At 36.4% G+C, this 26,807-nt stretch overlaps 1 protein-coding gene across 1 annotated transcript in view; it reads left to right on the forward strand.

Annotated features, from left to right (window-relative positions):
• CCDC93 (coiled-coil domain containing 93) overlaps positions 1 to 26,807 on the forward strand; it is a 52,129-nt gene that overhangs the window by 15,319 nt on the left and 10,003 nt on the right. The window contains exons 7-19 of the mRNA XM_061479309.1: positions 3,960 to 4,060; positions 6,671 to 6,710; positions 8,125 to 8,217; positions 8,690 to 8,740; positions 9,753 to 9,839; positions 14,432 to 14,548; positions 18,736 to 18,798; positions 18,967 to 19,040; positions 19,579 to 19,660; positions 20,977 to 21,048; positions 22,171 to 22,242; positions 22,509 to 22,617; positions 25,766 to 25,848. Coding sequence (XP_061335293.1) covers positions 3,960 to 4,060; positions 6,671 to 6,710; positions 8,125 to 8,217; positions 8,690 to 8,740; positions 9,753 to 9,839; positions 14,432 to 14,548; positions 18,736 to 18,798; positions 18,967 to 19,040; positions 19,579 to 19,660; positions 20,977 to 21,048; positions 22,171 to 22,242; positions 22,509 to 22,617; positions 25,766 to 25,848 — 1,044 coding nt within the window. The remainder of the gene's footprint in view (positions 1 to 3,959; positions 4,061 to 6,670; positions 6,711 to 8,124; positions 8,218 to 8,689; positions 8,741 to 9,752; positions 9,840 to 14,431; positions 14,549 to 18,735; positions 18,799 to 18,966; positions 19,041 to 19,578; positions 19,661 to 20,976; positions 21,049 to 22,170; positions 22,243 to 22,508; positions 22,618 to 25,765; positions 25,849 to 26,807) is intronic.

The following is a 26,807-nucleotide window of genomic DNA, read 5'->3' on the forward strand; positions in this document are numbered from 1 at the left end:
TCAATAATGAAACAGATAATGGAAAGTGAGGAAAACAAGATAGAATCATAGAATAGTTAGGGTTGGAAAGGACCTTAAGATCATCTAGTTCCAAACCCCCCTGCCATGGGCAGGGACATCTTACGCTAAATCATATCACCCAAGGCATCGTCCAACCTGTTCTTGAACACTGCCAGGGATGGAGCATTCACAACCTCCCTGGGCAACCCATTCCATTGCCTCACCACCCTTACAGGAAAGAATTTCCTCTTATATCCAATCTAAACTTCCCCTGTTTAAGTTTTAACCTCTTACCCCGTGTCCTATCACTACAGTCCCTAATGAAGAGTCCCTCCCCAGTATCCCTATAGGCCCCCTTCAGATACTGGAAGGCTGCTGTGAGGTCTCCATGCAGCCTTCTCTTCTCCAGGCTGAACAGCCTCAACTTCCTCAGCCTGTCTTCATATGGGAGGTACTCCAGTCCCCTGATCATCCTTGTGCCCCTCTTCTGGACTTGTTCCAACAGTTCCATGTCCTTTTTATGTTGAAGACACCAGAACTGCACACAATACTCCAGGTGAGGTCTCACAAGAGCAGAGTAGAGGGGCAAGATCACCTCCTTCGACCTGCTGGTCACGCTCCTTTTGATGCAGCCCAGGATACGGTTGGCTTTCTGGGCTGCAAGCGCACACTGAAGCTGGCTCATGTTCATTTTCTCATCAACCAACACCCCCAAGTCCTTCTCCACAGGGCTGCTCTGAATCTCTTCTCTGCCCAACCTGTAGCTGTGCCTGGGATTGCTCTGACCCAGGTGTAGGACCTTGCACTTGGCATGGTTAAGCTTCATGAGTTTGGCATCAGCCCACTTCACAAGCATGTCAAGGTCCCTTTGGATGGCATTCCTTCCCTCCAGGGTATCAATCGAACCACACAGCTTGGTGTCATCGGCAAACTTGCTGAGGGCGCACTCAATCCCACTGTCCATGTCAGCAACGATGATGTTAAACAAGACTGGTCCCAACACTGATCCCTGAGGGACACCACTCGTTACTGGTCTCCAGCCGGACATTGAGCCATTGAAGACAACTCTTTGTGTGCAGCCATCCAGCCAGTTCTTTATCCACCAAGCAGTCCGTCCATCAAACTGATGTCTCTCCAATTTAGAGACAAGGATGCCATGTGGGATACAATCTTAAAAGTTTGATAGTATTTTGTACCACTCGCCTGCCCTGTCTAAATAGCTCTGAATAGCTCTCCTGCCTTTCAGCATAATGGCTGCTCTCCCAAGTTTTGATCTATCTTCAGGGTTGATAAAGGTGTATTCTGTCTTTTCCTCTGGATCACAGATCTCTAGTTTTTAGGTGCATCTTCATGGTAAATGAAGTTTTGTAGTTTGTTATTTTGACATCATTACTCAGGATATTGCTAGACAAACACCTTTCTTAAACATGAGCTCTGTCAGAATTATATCTGTTATTGTTATAACTACAGCTGGCACCTGACTTGTTAATGGCAGATTAGTTAATGAGATCTCTTAAGGCATTAAGGCATGAGTGCAGTCTAGGAGAACAAAATGAATTTTCAGGGGAGAATCTGCAAAGCTTACCAGTCTATCCATAGGAACTGGAAAAAGGTGGCAGCTATTAGATGAAGGCTCTGTTGCAGGTTGCTTTTCTATTATGCATTGGAATTGAAAGAGAAATCCACTTTCCTAAAAGAGGACCACCAAGTTTGAAAGATTACTCTGTTGCCTGAATTCATTATTATAACTGGTCTAAGGGCCTGTCCTCTTCTCCTCAAGGGGACAATACAGTGAGATTTATGGTCATGCTCAGGCTGAAAGGTTAGAAAAGGGATTATTAAATATTAGTAATGGTTATTGGAAAAGGAACTATAGCTGCTGAAAGGTGACTGACTAGTGGATTGAGATTATTTTGCAGTGGTCTTGTTCAAGTACTCAATTATCTGATGCCAAGATTAATGTTTGTGGTATGATGTCTACACTTTGTATGGTACAGATATGATACAGAATGTCATCCTAAAAGCTATAATTTTTTTTATAACTTACATTGCTTTTCTGTAGGTGTGAAAGTACATTAAGTGTGAGATTCTTGATCATAAAAAGTTTTTTTTCATTCGACAATCAAAAATGTAGCAAGATTTAATACCTGGAAACAAAGATGACAGAAATTGAGATCAAAAATAAAGTAAAAATTGCAAAAGCTAACTGACAAATTCAGGAGACACTTGCCAAGGAATACTATCTATTTTCACTTACTACTTTGGGATTACATGCCTTTGAAAAGATTGAAAGCTATTTTGGCAATGTTATGGTGTAGGAATTGCTTGTTGAAAATAATAGTTTGTGTTTGTACGAAAAGTCAGTTCAAGCAAAAAATCTTTTTCTATTTTCTTTTAGAATCTTTGCAGTTTCTTGCATTGAACCTTTTATGCCATGTGAATATAATTTTCTGAATTTAAATGTATATGTTGAAAGACCAAACTTTCATTTCAATTTTGGCTTTTGTAATGTATTTCTCCTAAGCATTCTGGCCCTCAAAGGGTTCATATATTTAAATTAATCTATTTAAAATAGATGAATTTAAAAATATATGTAATCTAAATTTGAAAATATATTTAAGCATATTTTAAATTCATCTATTCAAAATTCATATATTTGAAATATATTAATGTGGAACAGACCAGAAGAGAGGGTCATGTTCCTTTTTGATGCTGATTATTTGATGGCGATGATGAAGTTTTCCTGTGCTGTGATAAGGGCTATGATTTCATTTCAGGAAAAGGAGAAGAGAAAATGTAATTTAACTGATTAAGGGGAATACTTTTAAAAAATATGAACTGGAGTAAAAAAAAAACAAAAAAAAACAAAAAAAAAACTTTGAGGTCACAGGTTCTTGTTTAGATTTTTTTTTTTACTATGTGTACTAGCAGGATAGCACTAAATACTAGACTTCAGTCAACGTCAAGATCTGTATTCCAGCAACAGAAATGTTGTGTTACAGACTCACTGCACCCTAATCTTTCACCAAACAAGCAGCAAAAATAGTTCCAGTCAAAGTAAATGTTGTCTTGGTTCCAAATTCTAATCTGCCAAAGCTCTCAGAGAAAGGATTGCTGATTGTTTTTTGTTTAGCTTTGGTTTTTTTGTGCCTGAGTTAGAATAATTTCTCTAATGTTGTTCTATATGTGTAGACTTTTTATAGTGACACAGTTATCTATATGGAAGGTACTATCTATAAAAAGGTACTTTAATATAGGCTGTATTTACAGTGCTGTAGCAGTTGTGTCTGTGTTAACAGTCAGGATAATGGCGTTTTTGTTTCCATTTTGTTTTTAAATTAGAAGTAGCTCTATCAGCACAGAATAATGTTGTGAACCCTTGTTATATTTGATGGGCTGTTGTCCAGCAGTAGGGTCACTTTGAGATACCATGATATCAAATTATTTTAATACCAAATGTCTTAAGATATTTTGTTCTTAAATTGCAATTATATCTGTTTTAACTCCATCGTAACCTGTGATCATTGAGTAATTATTACTTAATGTAATAATTACATTTAGTGTCTAATCAGAGATTACAAATCAGTATTAACTTGTAAAGGAGGTGCATTTCTAGACACTGGCATTATCAGCTAAATCACAGATATTGAATAGATATTGATTATGTTATTTTTCACTTTTTTTTCAAACATAGTGGGGGAGATGGTTGAAGAAATTATGTTTGTTGCTAAATACCAATTTGTAATTTTTTAAAGCCTGGAGAGACATGTGCTGTAGCAAATTGTTTAGAAGTAAATTCAGTGAGATTTTATCATGTAATTCCGAAAAGAGAAAGATGTTTATTTGGGTAAGTATATGGAGCTGGAAAGCATGCAGTGGTATATATGTCACTCTAGATAACAACTCATTTATTTCAGAAAAGCCTTTTACCAGCTCTGAATTCATTCACTGTCTTTCAGGAGGTTTACAAACCCCAGAGAAAATATAAACGTCAGAAGGGAGCTGAAGAACTGCTAGATGAAGAATCAAAGGTTCATGCTACACTTCTGGAATATGGCAGGTGAAAGGCTTCATTTAATTGTCTGTGGGGTTTGTATTGTGTGTATTTAAAAGCATCTTGTATAAAATTTGCATTGTAGCTTTTGGGTTGGTTGGGTTGGGTTTTTTTCCCTACTACTTGAGAATCAAACTGTTTCAGACTTCACTTTGGTTTCAGATTTTGTTTGCTTACCTTATAAATTCTCTGGGGACTGGACAGTCCTCATATGTGTGCTATTTAATAGTGGGAGCCCAAGTTCTGATTTTATGCTGAGGTTTTTTTATTTAACATACTTGTTCTTTGCTTCATAAAAGTATCTTAAATTCATGATGCTTCTAGGTAGCATCTGTCAATCAGTGTTGCCTCTTTGTGAGCAATCCCAGAAAGTGGGGGAAAAAAATGAGTCTTGCTATTTTTCTAATGCTAGTAGCGTTAGGCTTGATTTACTTCATCCATTTTAGAGTCAGATTCCTTCCTCCCCAGTGAAAATGGAATTTGTAATTTGGTGATAGTGTCAGGTATTATTCTACTTGGCATGTGGCTTTCTTTCCTGACTCTTCAGCAGAAAACATGCCTACTGAAATATCTAGATTTAGATCAGGTCATTGCTGCCTCTGAAGTGCTCACCATAGGAATCCAAAGAGCTGGTATGGAAAAACAAAGTCCTGGTGTATTCCCAGTCTCTTTATTTATAGTTCTTGTACTGTTTCAATGTCATTACTCCATATTGGTGTCAACAGACATCTCCCAACAAAAAAAGTATTAATCAGTTTATGACCTTTAAGGGAATTCATGTGTATGATTTTTCTAGAGTAATTTTAGGGTTTGGTTTGTTTCAGGGTTTTTGGTTGTTTTTTTGTTTGTTTTGTTTTTGGTTTTTTTTTTAAGGCAAAACTTGAAATCACTATGTAGTGTGAAAATATAAATAAATGAAAGATTTTTTTTAATAGATTCTTACAATTTTTTTAGCTTTAGGTACTGGGGAATAGTTGGGACCCAAGTAAAACTGGTTTTGCTGGGGAAAAAAAAGATAAATCTTTAATATAAAAAACAATGAAAATGGATGATGGAGAGTTGAAGCACAGGCAGAGGAAATAAGAATAGAAAAGTAGGAGGCATTGAAAATACAAAAGAACAACTCTTCTGTTGTATAGTGTGCATCAGTACACACACATGAGAAGTCGCTTGGGATTAATGAGATGACCAAGAAATTGTGAGCTTTGGGGAAGGAAAATACCTCTTTGAGTCAATATTCGCGGAGGTGACCTTGACAGTGTATCAGAGCCCTAGCAGAAAAACAAAGGGAGAAGAGGTATTTGATGTTGGAAAGACATTTATTTAAATTCATGATAGAAAGGACAGGTCTTATTGAAAGACCATACAATTATCTATTTCATATGAAGAGCTTAACATTAATTGGATGGAAGTGGAAGAAAATAATTGCTGGATTTAAATGTGTTCTGGTATTGATCTCTTAATGAATTCTCAAAGCATAAAACTCGTGATCAGAAAACTATTTTTTGTATGGTGCAAAAATAAAGAACATCTAAGAAAACCACAGTAGTAAGATACACAAATATCTGCTTCACATGTTTTGGTAGAGAAGGAAACCCTTAGGGAAGGTGATAGTATGTCTACTGTGAACCTAGTAATAAATTATCAAGAGTACAAGGACTCCAAGATTACTCGTGGAAATCTGTGGGGGCAGTGGGGATTACTGTCCAGTTTTCAACACTGTTAGGGAAACAAGAATGCTGCTGAAAAAGGCAAATCCTAAATGTTAGATTTAGGAATAGAGTTGAAAATTTTTAGAATTAAAATGGCTGAAGTGAACCTTTCATTGTTTTACTGCATGTAGACTGCAGTCACAGAAAATCATGAGGAGAGGATTTTTTTTTTTCTCCTCCATACTGCCTCTTGGTTATCATCTAAATGGCTCCTGCTTCTGCAGTAGTTAAGGAACTGGACAAATAAGAGCGACAGTTGTAGCTGTAAGTTAGTCAGGAACATCACTTTTGTTTCCACATCTGTGTTGATGATGGCTTTAGTGCTTTGTAAGGCCAAAGATCATATCTAAAATTTCTTCCTACCTGTTTTTTTCTATAAGGTAGTATTTCCAAAATAACAACGTAGCTCAAATGATATTTTTTTTTCTCCCTCAAAAAAAACCACCAAACCAACAGATGTAAAGAAGTCTATTTGAATATGTATTTAAAGCTCTGAATGCCATGCTTCAGAAAGAAATTGTGAATTCATCAAAGCACACAAACATGAATGTTTTGAGGAGTAGAGATTGTATTGACGATTTCCTGAAGCCTTTCCAGTATTCAGTTGTATATAGCTAATAATAGCTCAGGAATAACTTCCAAATGGAAAGAGAACATTGTTTTTTCCTTTCATGAGCATTATAAGACAACATGAAATGTCTAGATTTGGAAACCATAATGGAAAGAATAGATGAAGCTGAAATCATTCTTCAAATATGCTGCAGTACCTGCTTATTTAGTTTATTTGAAGTATTCCAAAACTAACCTGAATTTGGCTGTTGGTGCATTTCTTACATTGAAAATTGAAGAAACTTAATGCATTATAAAAAACCCAATGTCTTTCATTTTGTTATTGTTCTTTTAGGAGATATGGATTTAGCAGACAAGCAGGAAAAACAGAACAGGTAAAAAAAATACACAATTTTTAAATACTCAAATTGTGGGAAGAATTGCACTGTTTTTACTGAAGTGTTGGTTACTGTAAGAGCTTAAAGGAATACAACAGTAACCAGCTGCAGCTTCTATTATTACCATCTCTTAAAAATGGTAAACTGGAACAAAAAATCTGCATGCCATGAAAGATGCAATTTAACCTCCTTTTTGAAAGGGTTTCTTTTGTTTGTAATTAAACATTGCATTTTGCAAAATTTATTTATTTTTTTGCTTAGAAGGAAGGGAGTTTAGGTGTTTTGATTTTGGTTTTTAATGTGAGGTAATGACATATCCTGTCTGTTTAATGAGTAACTTTTAACTAAAGGTTCCATGATGTGATCATTAAAGAGTTTTTCCTTTATTTTTCAAAGAACCATTCAGCTTGGTAAGAAATTTTGTAGGCATTTATTACATAACGTGTTTTTTAATGTGATAGAGAAACATGGTAACATGTCATAAATAAATCATAGTGCCTCTTGAAAAGTAGCATCCTTGCTGTGCTTTTGATGATTATGGAATCATAAAATGTCCTTGTCAGAGTATTTGCAGTTTTATTATTTCAGTGCAGATATTACTTTAGCTACAAATTTTTATTACAGACAGAGATAGTGAAGAAATGCAGTAAGTGTGTTGTGGACCCAGCAGTACATTGAGTATATTGGCATTGCACTTCTTTGTTGTCTCAATAGTCCACAGACAAATCTAGCATTTAAATTTTAGAAATGGAGATGTTTTTCCAATCTAGGCATACCTTTTTCTCCTCAAAGTAATTGCCAGACTGCAGTCATATAGAGTTAATAGAGTAGACTTTTATAGAGTTGATTTTTTTTTTTTTTCTTCAAAGCATTACTGACTTTGAAATATTGTGTATTAGACCGTCATCATATTGCTGTGTAAATTAAATCTCCGGTAAGTCAGAAGTGGAAGATTATTCAGGTTGGTGGTGCACTAGAGTGACCTAGAAGTTTGTCTGTTACCACTTCTTACTACTCTTCTCACTGAACTAGGCAATTTAACACTTGATGTTGTATGATTGTGATATTGTTAGAAAATACGTTTTATATATATACGTGATATACGTTAGAAAATACCCAACCACTTTCCCCTATATTTTGGGGTAAGTAATTGTCTTGTGAGGTTGGTTGCTCTCAGAAAGCTGTGTAATAAAGGATCATTGCCCCAGATTGGCCCAGATTAAGCTAGATACCCATCTTGAACAGCTGGAATTCTTGTGAAATCAAGGAGGGGGTTACATTTCAGTTAGCATGAATAGCTGAAATGTATTCATAAAAACAGAACAGCTGTGTTGCAAAGTTCTTCTTGCCGTCCTCCTTAATACTTTAGAATACTACAACTAGATATATTTTCTTAATTCTTCATTAAAAGGCTGAAGATAAAAAAATTGCAGTACCTCCAGGGCTTGCAGCAGCAGGAAAAGCTGAGCCTTGTGATGAAGATGACCTTCGAGCTGCTGAAGAGGTGTGCCACATCAATAGTAGGCATTGATGTTACTGATGTGGGGGGAGGGCATCAGTTATCACTGGACAGTCCTTCTTTGAAAGAGAGAAAATCACTAAGCTTTGCTGAAGTGAGGATTCTGACTCACAGGAGAATATGGGACCTGAAATTAATGCCCAACATTAAATATTTGATATTTAATACCAAAACCAGTGCTTTTGCATTGGAATCTGAGTGGTTTTAAAAGGCCAGGTTTTAGTTGACAGTGGGAGCTGAATACTCTGAACCTTTACTACTATAACAAATTTTCCTTAAATTTGGTAACTTCAGCCATCTCTTCTTTAACTTTTGTAGACTTACTCTGCTATTACATGCAATAAAATATGCATATTATATGATACTAATTGTATATATGTGTCCTTGCTACTAAGCAGAAGCAAGTTAAATGACAAAAGATAAATTATCACATGTAATCCCTCATATTTTGCCCTAGCTTCGCATTAAAACTCTGATGACCGGAATGGCTGCAATGGCAACAGAAGAGGTAAACAGCACTTAAAACTGATAAAGCTTTGTTTACATTATAGTTGATTATGCCAATTATTCCTAAAATTGGGTTAATTATGAGTCTGAAATCTTGGAATGACAGTGTTTAAATTATCATGAAGGGAGTGCATGAAAAGATGGTTGAAATAGGATGACAGTAATTTTTATGAGGCTGGTGACTTAATCTTTTGCCTTGAAATAATGAAAGCAATATAAATAAGTGCCTCTTTAAAATAATTTCTGCAAGGAGAATTTTAGGGGAAAGACATTGCTTTGCAGCTACCCAAGATGCAGTGTGATTGATCTTTATTTATCTTGTGAAGGTAACCACAGGAGTAATCATTTTACTGGGAAGAGTGAAGGAAAATTGTTTTCATTTCCAGGTGTTTTTCAGAGCAACTGAAAAATATTTACAAACACCACCATTAGTCTAAAACACTGAAAATACTGTATACATATCTTCCTTTCTTAATTGGTTGTAGTTGATGATACAATGGAACCTGACTGAGAGGACTGGGAAGAAATTCAGTTGTGCAACATTGTTTCTGTTTATTCTGAAGTCACAGAAGCAAAGGTGGTAATTAGCCTAGTCTCAAAGTTGATGACATGCTTTCTACTGAAATCCACTGTAGAATTCAGTTTTGCTTGAAGATTGTTTTTGTGCATGCATCCAATTCAAAAGGTGCATTCTTTCACACATCTGTATTGTCATAGTTTGGCTCCAAATGTGGTCTAATAGTTTTATTACTGCACATGAAAAATTCAGTGTACAGAATAGAATTAGGTAGGTTTTCGAAAATCTGAATTCAAGTTTGTTAAAAGGTTGTAAATGGGAATTTCCATCAGTGAAGTTTTTTGGGGGTGGAATGTTTCACGGTCTTTTATGGCTAGAGATTATTACCCAGTGTGAAGGTTTTGTAATTTCTGTTAAAATTGGAGCTTGGGGAAATTGCCATGTAAAAAGCACAAGCAGTTGCAAAATTCCAGATGTTTTCTTGATACCATTGCAGGGCAAATTGACAGCAAGCACAGTTGGCCAGATTGTTGGACTCCAGTCAGATGAGATCAAGCAAATAGTGTCAGAATATGCTGAAAAGGTAAGTGTGTTACCTGATTGTGTTTGGCTTACCAAGTTGTGTTTGATAGCTTGTTAATTTAGGCCTTAAGTTTTGAACTTAATTTTCATGATTGTTTTGAAACAGCACTGTTTCATATATGCTGTAGATAGTACAGTCAGGATTCAGGAAAGTATTTCAATGAGATTTAAACATTCACAAGCTTTTAGTGTGTTAGTACCTGTTCCTGGATTGTGTTCGATTTTAAGCACCTGATTAAATGTTTTAATGAACAAAGAAGGGCCTGGGTTGATACCTGTTCAAATAAGACCTACACTCTTAATGCATTTTAATGTGTTCAATGCTAAGCATAGAAGTTCTGTAGTCCTGCTCAGAGAAAAGTCTAGGCCTCCTCCAAGCAGATTTTCAGACTCTGGGCTCTTACTTGTTCTGGGCTTCAATTCTCTGTCATGCCTTGGGTCTCTAGTCCTGAATTTAGTATTAAAACCAGAACTTTGTTGCTTTTAGAATCCAAGGCAATTAAATGTGCCTATTAGCTCCATTTATTGTGTTCAACTGTAATTGTTTTTACAGCAATGTGAAAAGAAAATCTTGCTCTTCAAGCAATTAATACATAAAATACATCACTGCCAGATACGAGTTATAGGAAGCTCTTATTTGTCCAATAGTCTTCTCATATTTCTTTCTTTTTGTTGACACATGAGGTATGGAGCTTTCCCATTTGGGAGATAAACCCTATAACTCAACGTAGTCTATCACAAATTCTTGTTCTTTCTTTATTAAAAGGGAATGGAAGAACAGAAGCCCAAGGGTCATATTTCAGTGTTACATTTCTTCTGTTCTGAGAGAAGGCAGCAGGACCTTGACTATTATAGTAGAAGAATGATTAATACTCTGGAAAATAAGAACTGATTCACATCAAACCAAAAAATGTTTTGCTTTTCAGATCTATTAGATATGGCCAACATAAAAAATTCTGTATGCATGCATATACCTGGAAAAAAGAGTTAAGTATGTTATCAGTTTATTAAAGCATCAGCAGTGTTTGGATATGTAGACTTGCAATAGTTTTAATCCCTTGTAACTATACATAGTCTGAAGAGCACAGTGCTTATTTGTCTTCCAGAGTCTTTATAATTCCCCAGTGAAGATACCTGGCAAAGAAAATTGTAGATCTGATGTTGCCATGTGCCAAGACCTTCCTTACAAGGTGGCACCTTTGCAGAAAGTCAGTGCATACAGTTTTCTGCATTTGTCTTTTCTTTCTGCTGCTGTGTTAACTTGCTGGGTAAACTGGGAAGAGTTTGGTTGTGCCTCACTTCCTGAAAATCCTGGCAGAAGACATGGCTTTTATCTGTCTGTTCATCGCAGCTCTCTAAGGCCAGTTATTCAAAGTAGTTTTGATTTTACTGTTTTAGCAAATTTACAAGTATAGTCATATATAACAGGTGGTTTTGCTAGGAATAGAAAAGGAGGAAAAGTAAAATTAGGGAATGCTAAAACTCAAGAAGTGCTCTCTCAAAATTACCCCCTTCAAAAATGCCTGAAGGAGGATCCTCATCAACAGTTTTAAATGTAGTTTGTGAGTTGCTTCTATCTTAGGATGTTGACTCGGAATATTTTTGGGCTTCTAGAATCCTACATTGAAGAATACTGTGCACCCTACACAGCCAGTTGAAGTAGCATACAATAAGCATTTCAATAATTTAATATGTTTATTTGTTGTCTTTCAAGGAAAATACTAAATTGGATATTTTTATATCTTTTTAGTTTGAGGAAACCCTCAGTGATAAAGTGAGAATCAGAGGGTTCCTGAGCCCCTAGAAAGGGGCAAGGAAAGGTGTCAGCAAATTACATTGAAATGACCGGAAAGATTTATGTGGAACTTTACTGAAAACAGATATGAGCTGTTCCAAGCTTGGAGACTGTTGTTTTTTTTTTTTCCCAGTGGGCTTCAGACAGTGGCCTTCCAATTGAGGCAGTTATGAGGGAGTTAGAGACAGACCTACACCTCTGAAATCTGTTTGCTAGTAGGAGATGGTTGAACATGAAGAGATAAACAAAATTATTTACTGCTACAAAGTCTGTGGTTTTGTACAGATACTCTTTCATTGGTTTTCAGTTGTATTTTGGTTTTAAGAATGTGAAGTTCTGTAATGATTGAATTCTCTTTCTTTAATTGTAGGAAAGTTTATAGCAGTAATGTGTGTGAGAGAACCTCATTACAAAGAATAACAATTGCATATATTTCCTTCTGCCTTCCCATTTAAAACTTTTACATGTGAACAGTGGGAGGCAGGATTTTTAAGTCTAGAATTAGCCATTTATTTTAGCTAGCAGTTTTTGAGCTGACATAGATAAGTGATCTTCATGCATAATTAATATGGTGTTTTAACTTAAACAATAATATCCTCATTTCCCATGACAGAATTGGTCTTGTTTATTTGAATGGGCTGTATCTTTTTAGGGCAACTGAGCAGTTGCAGGGAATGCAGAAGAATGCAGAAGCGAGTCTACACCTGTTGGTGGTGGGGATAGTGTGTTGAAGGATGTATCCATGTATCACATGTAATTTAAGTTCTTGTTTTGAGATAGAGTATCAAATTAATAAACAGTCATACACTAGTGCTCAGCTACAGCTTTCCTACATTATGTTCAAAAGGCAACTGTTGTTTCAGTCTAGTAAGAGACCAAGTAACAACAGTATTGTCAAAAGCAAAGTAGCTTCTATAATTTGTGTTTTCTTCCTTCTCTGCTGAAAGATGCATTTTTCTCCACAAATTGGAACCCAATTTCTCAGTAACTTTAAAGCTCTAGTGTCACTGCAGAGCAGATCCTTGGCCCACTTTGACTGCATGAGGTTTAACCCTAGCTTTTTCGTTTGCAGTCCATAAGGATTTTTTTTTTTTTTTCAGAAACCTCTGTATTACAGTGATGGTTATTTCCCATTTCAAATAAGCTGTAACAGCCCACTTCTTAAGACATGAGCTTTTCCTCATACCAAACCTGTACTGTATGGATTTTAACTATTTTTGCAAGATCAGTCTTGGGTTGATTTGGCTGATGTTTCTTTCTCTTGCATTTCCAGTTTTCTTGATTTGCATGGTATGCATATTAGATAGGCAGAATGTATGGTGAGCAGGATGGGGTCTTAGATTGCATGACATGATGAGGGAATGTGATTTGGCTACATAATGAGAGGACCAAGTACATCTGAGTGTTTATTTGTTGAATAGTTCAGTGTTAACAGGTGCTGCTGAGAGGCATTTTTCCTTTCCTAACATATGTGAAGGAAGTTTGTGAATTGCTGGGTTAAGATGTCAGAATTGGTCTTTTCTTTCTGTGGATGTAGGAGTATTAACAAATCATTAAGCTGCTTCTCGATATGAATAACATAGAAAACGGAGAAGAGGAAGACAGGTTTTGCCCCTTATTTTCATTTAAAATTAAGCTGTTAAGGAAACATCTGCTTACCTATCTGCCTGAGTGGATACCAGGAGCAAATATGAGTGAGGAGTATTTAATTCTTCTTGTACCATTTCTGCTGATTGTACATTGTAGTGCTTGCCAACATTTGGTAAATATTCAAAAAAGCACTTGGTATTGAAGTCTTTGACAGACTCTGCAAATATTAGCACCTGAAGTACTTACAGATTAACCATTTTTCTAGCAAAATACTGGAAAATGGATTAACTGGGAAAAAAAAGTCTGGGTGCATGAAGCAAATTACCAAAACAGATGGATGTATTTAAGTGATGACTTCCAAAAGATACAAACAATGCTTAGGCAAATAATCACGTAGGCATCTAGCTATCACCAGTTTTCAATTATTATTTAATTATTGTCTACCACAAATACACAATTTCTATTATGAATGCTATTCCTGGTAAAGAAGGTTTCTGGCAGCTTTCCTTTCACAGTTCAGAGAGAACAGGGTCCAGATGGTTGTCTTCATTATGTTTTATGAGACACTTTCTTGGCAATGCATGCTGGATTGAGTAGTTTTCAAAGGCTAGCGTCAACTGTACACACATGCATACTGAAAAAAAAAAAAAGAAACCACTTAGAGCGGTAAATGTATCTACCATGCTGAGTATGTCATTGTCATACAGCATAAAGATACATCCAAGCCAGTATTTCAAAATCTAAATATAGAATTTTTCAAGTTCTAGATCTGTTAATTGGGGTATGGAGCAGTATTCCTCATCTGATACAATGAGTTCAGTAAATAACACTGCTTAAGGAGGTTTTTTGACATATTGGTAATTTCTTCCGTTTAAGAACTGACTGTACCAGGCCAGGTTTAACTGTAATGCTCATGTGAAAAATGTATTTCTTCTAGTTTACTATAGTATTTCCCACCTCACCCAGGGCACCTGACTTTATTTTTAGCTTAATTTACCTGTCAACTTTGGGATAGAATTCAGTTGTTCAGCCACTTCCTTATCTTGATGTGAGATAAAGTGGTAAGTCATTCTTTCTGTTGTATAGTGGGAAACAGCTCTTGATAAGGAATATCACAGGTATGTCCCATTTTGGCATTTTCTGAGCTACTGAAGAAGCAAAGAGTAATGGTGTGAGGTCCATCAGGCTGTTGTTATTGTTTGTTTTAGCAATCTGAGCTTTCTGCTGAGGAGCGACCAGAAAGGCTTGGAGCTGCCCAACAGCATAGAAGGAAGGTGGCATCTCTGAATAAGCAGATTTTGCAAAAAAACAAACTCCTGGAAGAGGTAAGTATTGTGTGTTTAATAAAGAAGAAAACATTAATAAATGTAGCTGGTCACAAAATTTTTGCCATCCAGAAAAGATTTGCAAGCTGTCTTCTGTACCATCAATTTGTCATACTGAACATTTATTTCTGCATTTCTGAACGTCTTGCTTGCACATTTATTATGGAGACAATGTGGCTGTGTTTACATTAGAGAATTGTATAGCCCTGTTTGTGAGAAGAGGGCTAGCTAACCAAATCATGCTTTAACTTTTTTTTTTGGTTGGTTTTTTTTTTTTTTTGCATACCTCGGAGAAAAACGTATCTTTATTTGACTTGTTAGCTGTAGTGTTGAATGGGCTGTTCTCACAGGAACAGTTTAGCAAGTTTCACTAAAATATGCCACAGATTATTTGTATCACTTCCTGCCCTTTGTATGAGCCAGCTTGTCTCACTGACTAAGGTGGGGTTTTTTTGCTTGTTTGTTTGGGGGTGTTTTTGCACAGTCACTGCTTGGTTCACATCTTCACATTTGTTTTAGGGGGGTGGAACGGCTCTTGAATTTGACGAGCAAGAGCCACAATTCCTGTATTTCAGCCTACTTAGACTATTGCCATTTAACCCCAGGAAAGTACAAGTGGGAAAGCTATGCCATTAATAAAATGCGGCTTTTAATTATGCATACTGCTGTAATCAGTGTGATGCTATCTTTAGCTTGCAGAATCTGATGAAAACATACTGCATCAGAGTCAGTAATTGGCAGAGGTTGCCAAAACCCAAATAGTACTTGAGGAAAAATGGTTGCTGATGACTTCTGTCAAATACATCACTGCTTCAGCAACTTTCATCTGTTTTTTTCATTTGTTTTGCTCTGCTCTTGTCAGTAATGTCTTAACCCCTTACATCTTAACTGTGTTTTCCTATTAAATGGTGGTGGTATGTGGGCTCTGAAAGATAGGTGTCTGTGTGGCACATTTTATGAGACAGTGATAGGTTCAGTCTTTCAAACAGCGGTAAAGGAATGGTAGCTTTGAAAGCCTTCCCTGCTAAGCCTTCCTGCTCAGCCACTAGTAGACCTGACTACTTTTTTATTTATTTTTAAAATGAGAATAAAGTATTCTATAACAGTGCAATAATGCTTTTTATTTAAGGATATTTATCCCTTCAAAGCTCAAATCTCCTTTCAGAAAAGCATATGCTGTGAACCATTTTTTGAAGTCTGTGAGTAACATTCAATACCTAGTTTAAATTAAGATATAGAAATAAAGCTTGTGCACAAGAAATTGGAAAGACAAATTCCCTGTCCTGTTCTTTGTTTGTTTTTTTCTAACTTTAATAATAAGCTTCATGAAAAAACAGTGTACGTTCTTAAATTATTTTGCGTAAAAAAAAAAAAAAAAAAGAAAAAAGACTTTGGAAGGGTAGAGTATGACAGTGTATTAAGTGGTAAATATTAGAATGCATTTCTTTTGGAACACACTGAACTAGTTTCATTTTTAAACTGATGCATTTCTGTGTTGCCCTTTAGCATGCCCCATCTGTTCAAGAAAAGCATATTTTCCTCATCAATAACACTACAATTATTATTTCTATTTTACGTTGAATGTAAACCATGTCTGTCACAATTCCCTCCATTCTAGAGTGGAATATGAGAACGTATAATGGTATAGTATAATTATGATATTATGATCTGAAATTAAATACACCTTTTTTAAAACTTTAGTTTGTAGTCTTTTATCACTTTGGTAATATCAATTTTCCATGTCTGTTTATGTCAAGCATAACTTTACTGTTTTTTTCAAAATGATGACTGTTAGTAAAAAAGTATTGACAATATCTAGCATTAAATGCAAGCTGAAGTGTCAGGCTTTCAAAAATCATAACATGGGCTTACAGACAGTTAAATTGTGTGAATTGCCATGTTGGTTTGAGTTCTTTTTTTTCCTGAAGTAGAAACACAAATTACAGTGTGAGATCTTTCAATTTCAGAAGTGGGGAAAAAGAGAATGAAGTTCATTGTATCCTAACTCATTGCAGTACATTTCTGTCACACTTAACTCTTTTAAAAGGCTATAAGGCAACTACATATGAAGGGAGATACAGATGTGCTGTGTATATTATAGAATGGAGACAGATGAAGGCTCCCTCACAGAATCTGTTCTGAGCTAGCAGATTGCAAATCTGTTCCAGATAAGCCTCGTTTGTCATGAATGGCAATGGTTTAGCACAGCCCCATTATAAAAGGTGGCACAGGTTTAAGGATGTTCTAGTATAGTTCTACAGATTTTGGTTGTGTCCACCAGCTTACATCCATCTACATTTTGTCTGCAGGCAGTATGTAGACATAGCAGAAGGCATGCTCAGTTTGAATGAATGCATGTGTTAGAACACTGCACCCCAGCCCTTGCATTGTGAGAACAGCTCATGTTCTTGGAGGCAGTTAGCTGAAGTTTAACATTGGGGTGGACAAGTTAGGTACAATTGTGTAGTAAGAGTAGCATTAGGAAACTGGAACAGAAAGCTCAGGTTTCAAACAGTGAAAATGTTCACTAGCATAGTTCTCCAGCCATGCTGTTTCCTTGATCTTTCTTGCCTAGTTGAGCTGTAGGAGAGGCTGGTAAATGTGCTTAGCAGTTGTGGTTGGCTTTTGCAGCTCTTCTGAAATATTCAGAAGGTTTTCTCATTTTCATTTTTCTTTTTTTTTTTTGGAAGTACTTGGCTCTTATATTCTAGGAAATTGTATCATAGTGTGGCTACTATATTAGTAATACCGAATATGCCTCAAACTATATATATGTTGAGTGAGTTACATTTTCATGCCTGGTGCAAGTAATTTCCTCTGCCAGTTTCCCAGACACATGAATGTATGTATTTGCTTGCATTCTCTGTACTGTTGAGAAGAAGAAAGCAATTTGGAGTAGGGAGGAAAAATGGTTATAAACCACACAAATTGGTAGAGTCCTTAATTCATTACAGATCTGCTTTTCGCAGCCAAGCAAACTTCACAATCCACAGGAGAAGTTAAATAATTTCCAAATCTGTTATCATACTATTTGTCAGTTTAGTAGTTGAGGGCCCTTTAATTCTGTGTTGCTTATTTCCACTACATAACAGTCTCAGTGCTATGTGGTTTTAGAAGTGAAAAGAAATACTGACAGCTACAAGACAAATACAATCCTTTTATCACTTTAGTAAAGTAAAAAACTCCTGGGTGGGGTTTTGGTTTTGGGTTTGTTTTTTGTTTTTATTTTTTTTAATTACTTGCCAAAGACAGCTTTTGAACTTAGTGATAATCAAGACACCTCTCCTGAAAAATGATTGTGAAGTTCTGGCTTCAGTGCTGCAGTAAGTTTCAGCAAGAGTTCTTATAAAAAATGTTCCTTAAGCTTTGTGAGATATGAACTGCAGGCTTAAATTTACATTTTGAATTATTGGTGAAAAATATGAAAAAGCTCTCTTTTTATAAATTCAGACGTGGAAAGTAACGAGCGTTGAGTCAAATCTCTGTGTTGTGAACAGCAAACTAAACCAGCATGAAAAGAAGTGGAACAGAAAGCTAAATGTGCATTTCTTTCTTTGTAGCACTTCTGCTCCACTTTTAACCCATGTCCCATTTTTATTGTTACTGTTTGCAATGTTATCTTAAATAAGGATGTTTAAATCATAAGGATCTTCTAAAACTGGTCTCTGTAAGTTATTTTACAAGTGAAATATACAGTGACATTTTACTAACTGCCTTCTTACTAGACTTTCCATAGTTACACAAAAGAAAAACATCAATGAGCTTTCCTAATTTATATGGACATGTCTGTGGTATGGTGCCACGGCACTTTTATGCAAGTCTCAGATCACCCTAACTTATCTGGAGAAGTAAAGAATGGGGCTATCTTCTTAGCCTGGTATGAAACTAGACCAGTGTAACCAGGCTAAATAACATTGAGATTTAGCAGAGATTTTATCCAGTAAGTTGTCATTCCGTTGGCATCCAGACATCTAGAAGGTCAGGTTGAAAATGATTGCTGTTATTAATTAAATATTCAGTTAGAGTTCTTGCAATCAAATGCTCTCAGGGTAGATGATAAGAAAAGACAGTGTATTTGATGGTTAGCCTGTTATTTAATAGGCAACTGTTATTAACAGGTCAAATACTGTGTTCTCCATTACAGGTGTAATTAGCATGTTGTTTTTTTTTTTTCTCTTTCATAATAGTTGCAAGCTAAATGTACTGATCTGCAGTCAAAATGCACTGAAGCAAAAAAGACGTTAACAGAGGTAATCTTTCTTTGTTTTTCTGTGTACTGATTCTAGCTGAATCATTTTTGAGAAGCTTTGTGTGTAGAGGGATGTATTAAATGGAGAAGACATTTGACAAAGCTAAGTACCATGAATCATTTCATGTCTAGAAGTGTATTTCAATTTATTGTTAACTGCAACCCTTAGGTTAAGAGTTACAGTGAAAAGCTGGACAAAGAATTGGCAGCCTTAGAAACGATAGAATCCCAAGCAGATTCTAGGTAAGTTACTTCCTTTGTGACCTTGGAAATTCTGAAAATTGATGGTTTGAAAATTAGTCATTCAGTGTTTCTTGCTTTGTCAACCTAAACAAATAACTACAATTTAGAAATGAAATCGTTTCCAGCTTATTTTCCAAAGAGAGTAAAATATTACCATAGTATTCAGTTGAAATGAAAAGTGTTGATCTGTAGTTGAAAATAATTGTAGGTGTGTAAAGCAGAAGAACCCGAGACACAGTTGATAAATCAGGAAGGCCTCATCTACTTATTTTCTTCATATTTGAAGGCTTCATCTCACATACACTAAAGAGGAGTCTCTCAAAACTTCCACAGTAATGAGGCCAGAACACAGCAAAACCGTCAAAATGCTCAGTGTAATATTACATTTTTATTTTGTCTTTGATATTTGGGTTTTTAATTTACAAGGTTTTATTGGAAACTTATTTAGAACTAAGCTTGTTCTAAAGTCTTTTAGTTTGCCATCTATTTAAATCAGAAACTGAAAATCTAATGTGGTTTACTGGATCTTTAAATTTAGCATATTACAGAGTCTGCGAGCACTGGTGGCCATGAATGAAAGCCTAAAAAGCCAGGAGCAAGAGTTCAAAGCACATTGTAGGGTAAGTTTTAGTTTCTTAAGTAAGGATTCATTTAAAACTTTGGAAATAAGTATTATACTTCTTCCTGATTTGTTGTCTTATTGTGTCCCTGTCTGTCATCTGTCCCTGTCCCCTTCTCCCGTTTACTGGTAGTTCTAGGTTTTCATTGAATTCTGCCACCAGCTTGATTTGCAGCAGAACTATGAACAGTTGCCCGGTTCTGCAGTATATCGTATCTGCAACAAGGCTGATGTCCAAGGAGGATGGAACCAGATTAACCAGGACTTATCCCCTACCCTGAGGCAGGGAGGTATAAGGGAGGGTGCTAAGGCATCTGAATTAGTGTGGCCTTCAATGTTCTGCTGTGCCTGGATTTTTGAATACAGGACAGTTCGTAGACATAGACATCAGCCATATACTGGTCATAGCTGTGGCTTTTCTTGTTCCTGTTACCATCCTGCTGAGAGCAACTTGGGGTGGGTTGACAGCATTAAAATCTAAGTTCGAGGTTGGGCTGTGCTAAATACCCACCTGTGCTATTCACACCTGAAATAGGTTGTCTTTTCTTGGATAATGCAGCCAAGAGTGACCTGAGAAGAGGTAGACTGCCAAAGAGGAGGGCTTGGTGAAGGCCCTGAGCTTTGGAGCAACCCACCAAAAGAGATCAGACTGAGATGAAGCTATTGCAGTTTTCAGAGCACATTTCAGTTTTACCACTTAATTGCTATGTTTTGCTGCCCTGTTTACTGCTGTGTTTATGGACTGCCTGGAAACGTGATCAGAGAGAATTGTCTTCATTTTCTTCTATTTGAACAATAGTGGGTGGGATTCAATAGAATGCAAAGAAGTAAAAAGAAATAGTGCCCAGAGGCATAAACTGATCTTAGGAACCTTATTTTCCCATACATAATGCTTTGGAAAGTACTAAAAAATTGTAATGGAAACTGCAAGTTTGTAGTGGAAACCTGCAAGTGACTTTAGGTTCATTCATTTTTTACAAATGCCGTATGTTGCAGTCCCATGTCATGCCAATTCTACTATAATATTTCTTTGCTTCCTCAGTTCCTTTTTCCATGTCACTCATTAGTTGTTTCACTTGCAAATGTAGTAGATCCAGCTAAGAAATAAATCTGTTCCTGTGTTTGATAAAAGCAGTTTTATATCATGAGTAATAATGGATGCCTGACCCTTAAGCAGGGAATGCTGTTTAATCTTAAATTCAAATATAAAGTATGTGTCAGCTCATTAGAGATATATGTTGTCAAGCTTCCTGTTTTCCCCTTTTAAGAGGACAGGTCTCAGTTAACAGCAACTTTTTTTTTTTTCTTGTTTTAAAGGAAGAAATGGAGAGACTTCAACAAAGTATTGAGAATTTGAAAGCTGAGGCAGTGGAAAACGGGGAGGAACAGGTAATAACAAGTGTGTAAGTTTTTATTTTCAATTTGTGCTTTAAAATGTTGATTCAGGCCCTGCTTCCTTTCAGGGCATTCTTGTAAGCATTTAAGTATCTGTTGCATTCTCTGAAAAATTCTGTCCTCACTCCCTACTGGTAAAGCCACAGTTCAGGCTAATAATTATAGAAATACCGTAGACCAAAAATAGCTGTAGTATTCTTTGTTCTTGCAGAATCCATGGGCTAACTTAGAGATGCTTTTGTGTCTTTAACTTCATTAAAGTACCAGAGAAGAAAATCTCTGGATATTGTGTTAAGAGCAGTGCATATCTCTGACAAAAAAGTCTTCCTCAGAAAGCGTGTTTGGTTGATCTTTTTTATTTATTTTTTTTTTTAAATGTGAATTTGTCTGAAGGATGAAAACACAAGTTTTCAGTGGCTCAGTACATTGCATGCCATGAGTAACTGTCAGAAGTTAGGCTTTAACACAAGTGCATCCAGCCTGATGCCAACGAATAATGCACAGGAAAGGAAAAGCTAGAATGACTTGTATTTTCAATGTGTAAACATTTGATATATTAATGCCTCTGAGATGAGGTAGGTTACAGGTAGAAAACAGATTTTCATGCTGTTCTTCTGAACACAGAATAAAAAAAATGTAAACCTAAGTCTTAAAGATAATCTTTTTCTTGTTTAAAAATTTAAGTCCACAATCCAAGAGATCTACAATACATGTCAGAGTGTTTATATAATGGCCTAGACCATGTTTGTCCTTAACGCCCCTACTGAATGAGAGCATAAACATTTGGACAAGGAGTATGGGCAATGTGCCAATATGTATCTTAATTTAAAGCGTGACTGTTGTAAAACAGTGGAAAAATTGACAAACCTTAACAACTAAAATATCAAAGGCTTAAAAGCCAGCAAAATGCACTTGTTTACAGTAAAAGATGTTGGGTTTTTAAAGCAGATTACGAATCATTGTTTAAAAAAAATATAAGAGCAAATGGTGGTATTATTGTGAGAGCCATTAAATGGGAAGTGGACAAATACAGCAAATAAACTCAGTCTACATGTTTTTGCACTGCAGCTGTCATGCTACTGTAATTCACAATTGTTTTGGGTTCTTAAATTCTAGGAGCCAAATAAGATTATAGAACAGCAGTACAAAACTGAGAAAGATAAGCTTCAAAAGATGCGTCTGTTACTGGTAAGTAACTCTTCATAAATTTACTTGTACAAAATTATTGACATTTTCTTACCTTGTAACTTCTAATACTACTTTTTGTTGGGGTTTTTCTTTTTTTTTTTTTTAAATTTTTTCTTTCACAAATCAATTACGAAAGATATTGAGCCTCAGCCAATGCTTTTTTCAATTAACTATTTAGTAACAAAATATTGCGGGGGGGGCTTCATCCATTTTAAGAAGAGAACAAGAATAGGCTTTGTTTTCTCCCCTCCTAACTTTCTGTTCAGGCAAGAAGAAACAGAGAAATAGCCATTTTGCAGCGCAAGATTGATGAAGTACCCAGCCGAGCTGAGCTAACACAGTATCAGAAGAGATTTATTGAACTTTACAGTCAGGGTATGTATATCTAGCAGGATCATTCTGCTGAAAACTAAAGCCCTGAAAGGAGGACAATTGCATTTTTACGCATATAGCACATAACAGCACTTGCTAACTTTGTGATCTCTTAAGGACCTTTTGATATTCATGTTATATACCCTATTTTCAAGGTTTTAAAAACTGGCTAGAAGAATTTTATTGAGCGTGAAACTTGATGCACAGGATCTCTGGAGTAAATTTTGTCTGCAACAGGTTCAGTCATTTTGGATAATGTGTTTTTAGAAAGTCTTTAATTCACCGTGTACAAATGAGGTTGCAGTAAATTTGAGGTGTGTTTAATGAATTGCTCTTAACATTAGATTGCTTGCATTGTTTTCACTGACATGAGATACCTGGTTCTGAAGCAAACTATGTCAAAATAAATATCCTGCAATATCTTGGTAGGATTAGACTACAAATTGTCTGTAATTTTTTTTATGATAAGATGTTACAAACCCGGTAAATGTGCTCAGTTGATTTTTTTCATAGGTGTGTGTATGCTGTGCACTTGCTGTGCAAAGATGGTATGGAACATACAAACTGAATAAAATTTTGAAGTTATTCCATTCAGTTGATAATAGACCGGTATATTTAGTGGTCTGTATTTGATGTAGCTTTTGTATTAGCATAAGCTAAAATAAGTTTCTATCAAGAAGAACTAGCTAGTGTTCTAAAGATATTTTGCACTTTTTAAATGTGTGTGTGAACCAAGCTCTTGAAGGTTGAGCAGTTCTGAAATTTTTATCTAACTTTGATGCAAATCCTTTGCCCTGATGAAGCATCTCTGGTGACATAATCATGTGGTATCTTCCATGTGTTACCTGATTCAGTGCATGGAATAGATGTACTTCTTTAGTGAGTACAAATCCAGTACTTCCTTCCCCCCACTTTGCTTCTTATGTATGTGCAGTTTATTTATTCAAGTCCAGCTATAAAGACAACTTTGTCTTGCATTAAATTTTCTACAGATTGTTTTCTCTGTCATGTCAAGGTGACTTCAGACAAATAATCTGTGCTCAGAGCATCTGCCTGCTTGGAAGATGGGGGCTTCATTTGTATAAGAAGTAAAGAAAGATTAAGATTGAAGAGACTTAGGAAGCTTTGTAGATCTAAGATGCCTTGAATTTTATGGGGCTTTGTTTTCTATAGTACAAAATATGTGTACTTATAGCACACTGCTCAGGTGTAGCCAGGAACTTGCATTGTGCAAGCTAAGCTTTTGGAAAATGATCTGAAAACCTCTAGAAAGTCTGCCTATGAATTGCATTTTTTAGAGGCTTTTCATTAGGCCAGATTCAAGTGATATTTGGAGTTGCCAAAACCTGGTATTTTTGAACTTTGATCTAAGGGGTGTTGGCAGTCTTCAGCAATTCCTTCCAGTCTTAGTGATTCTGTGATTCTGTACTAGAATTTCATGCTTAGTTTTTGACCTAACTGAACCTCTTTCCTTGAGAACATTAAGCTGTGGTTTCAAGAGAATCAGTGAGCCAAATGGCTCCTTTTTCCTCTTCCTGCTTTGCCTGTCTTACCTTATGTGGGCTCTGGTGTGTGCCCGCAAGGCTCTAAGAAATGGTACAACTTTCTAACCCAGTGGAAGTCTTAAAGTTTTCTGCTGAGTTGGTATGTGGAATCCACTCACAAAAGGTGTGTGACTGCCAGAGCTGCTGCCAGAAAGTGAAGAGCTGCAAGAAGGAAATGGTTAGGGAAATGTATCTTCCAGTCCTGTTAAAACCAAACTAATAGAGCACACCAGAAGTAAGCCTGTTGGAGATCTTTGTATTCATGCAGTTCTTCAAAAAGTAGCTTTATTTCAGCATTTGGAAAATCTGTGTGGAACATGCTGAACAGCCCTTACTAATTTGTCAGCCTATTCCAGGCTTCCCTGAATTCTTCAGTGCTCTCAGGCTCCCAGTACTCAGTATGTTTCTTGAGGCTACAGCATGTGTAGAACATGTGTCACAATCATACTGTAGCAGTGAGAAAGCTCTTTGGTTCCCAGCATCTCATTACTGCAAAAGCAGCAGTCACTAAAACATTCAGCTTTGAGCTGTGGGTTGCTGTTGGGCTTCAGCTGGAGAACAGAATTGTTCAAATCAGAAGTTGGTATTTCTTACAAAATTTGTATGTTCAGTGATGATGTGATGTGGGAGGGGAGGTCATGCTGTCTCTAAATGCTTCCATTCAGAAGCTTAGTCTAGCATATCAGTTCAGTAAAGGTTTTATCTAAAGATGGGAACTTGTTAGCCTTCAGAGTTTAATGTAACAAGCATGGTTTCACTCAGGTATATCTTTTTTAACCCATACCTTTTTTCCAGGTTTAGGATTCTACGCAGTGCTTAATATATTAGCCATAACAGTTTTTGCCAACTCTCCTTCTCTGTTGAACTCTTCCCTTGGGAATCACGAATACTTTAGGTCTCCTTAGGCACTGAAGAACCAAAAAATAGGTGAACACTTCGCATATCTGAGTATCAGTCATCATCTTGTAGGCCCAAAGGGAATGCATGTCTGAGCTTTACCTTCCCCACTAAGCTCTGACCAACCATCTGCTATAATCACCTAAGCCAGAAAGTATTTGAAAAGAAAGCATTATTAATTCTAAATTGTAAGAAGAGAAGGCCTTAAAGCATAAGAGCTTTCTTGGGCATCTTGCACATGATTAACTTGAAATATATAATACAATGCACTTTTTTTCCACACAGTGCTGTCAGATTATGTTTCGTATCTGTCCCTGCTGAGCCTATGCCTGTGCCTCTCCACCACAATGGAAAAGCTATGCGCGGGCAACTGTTGGCAGCACAACGGGCTGTATGCTATAAGGGTAAAGCTTATGAAAGAAGGGTGAACAGACAGTGTCAAGAAAGCACAGCTGGTAGCGCCAACATATATTCTGTCAGCAGTTGGGGCTTAATTTAAACACTGAGCTGTGGTGTTCTCATAAAATCTGATAGCTGCAAACCCTGCTGGAGATTTAAATGCAGAAGGAATATCCTTCCAGGATGTATTAAAGTGTGTCATTATTGATAGTGGAAAGTATGTTATGTAAAGCTGACAAAGTATTTTTACAGATTTCATTTCACCTCATGCTCTTTTATTATTCTACCTTTTTATTTTGTTTTGTTTGCAGTCTCAGCAACACACAAAGAAACGAAGCAGTTCTTTACTCTTTATAATACACTGGATGATAAAAAAGTATATTTGGAAAAGGAGGTAAGAAAATGTTAATCACTGTTTCCTAAATATTCAGTCTGTGGAGAAGAAGATGGAGTTTCTACTTGGCTTTCACCACATTCAGTTGTGGCAGAGCAGAGTTAACAGTCTAAGTAAAAATGAAACAACTCACTTGTAAGAATATTTCTGACATTGAGGGGGAAATGGTCTGTGCTGTAAAGTAAGTGCTATTAGAACAGCATGTTTAAACTACTCGCTGCATTCACAAAACATTAGTAATATTTGATTAGCAAATATCTCTGTCTTGGTATTACAGGACCAAATTACCCTCTTTTTTTTTTTCTTTTTCTTTTCTCTATTTGGTCAATATCTCTTATTGTGAACCAGTGAAAAGCCAGTAGCTTTTGGAGAGCAAATTCCAGCTGTTGTCAGCAACATCAGAGTTAGTTTTCAGGGTCTGAGCCTGACTACACTGAAGTTGCTGGTGATTCTACTGGATTGGGATCAGAAGAGTAGTTTCCATGAAAGCAATGTAGGTTTGTTTTTTTTCCCCTCCCTTCTTGGGGGGTGACTTAATTAAGTGATCTCGATTTTTGTCTTTTTTTTAATGACAAGCAGAGCTTACTAAGAATTATGACATTACTTGTAAAATATATAATGTTTTGATACTTAGAATCATAGAATGGTTTGGGTTGGAAGGGACCTTAAAGATCATCTAGTTCTAACCCCCTTGCCTCATGCAGGGACACCTTCCACTCAGCCAGGTTGCTAGGGGCCCCATCCAACCTGGCCTTGAATGCTTCCAGGGATGGGGCATCCACAGCTTCTCTGGGCAACCTGTTCCAGTGTCTCATCCCTGTGCAAGAGTGGGTTGTATAATGGCTGCCAGGAGTCCTAGCAAATGCCTTACCTAAGTCTGTAAGAGGATTATCACATGCTTTGTTTTCCTGTGGTCTTTCATTGATTTTATTTTCTTATTCCAAATAGTGAAATGTATT

Source organism: Pezoporus flaviventris, unplaced genomic scaffold (assembly GCF_033815535.1).
Source record: "Pezoporus flaviventris isolate CSIRO_AGI_PZ_B2104156 unplaced genomic scaffold, CSIRO_AGI_Pfla_v1 ptg000001l, whole genome shotgun sequence".
Taxonomy (NCBI): Eukaryota; Metazoa; Chordata; class Aves; order Psittaciformes; family Psittacidae; genus Pezoporus; species Pezoporus flaviventris.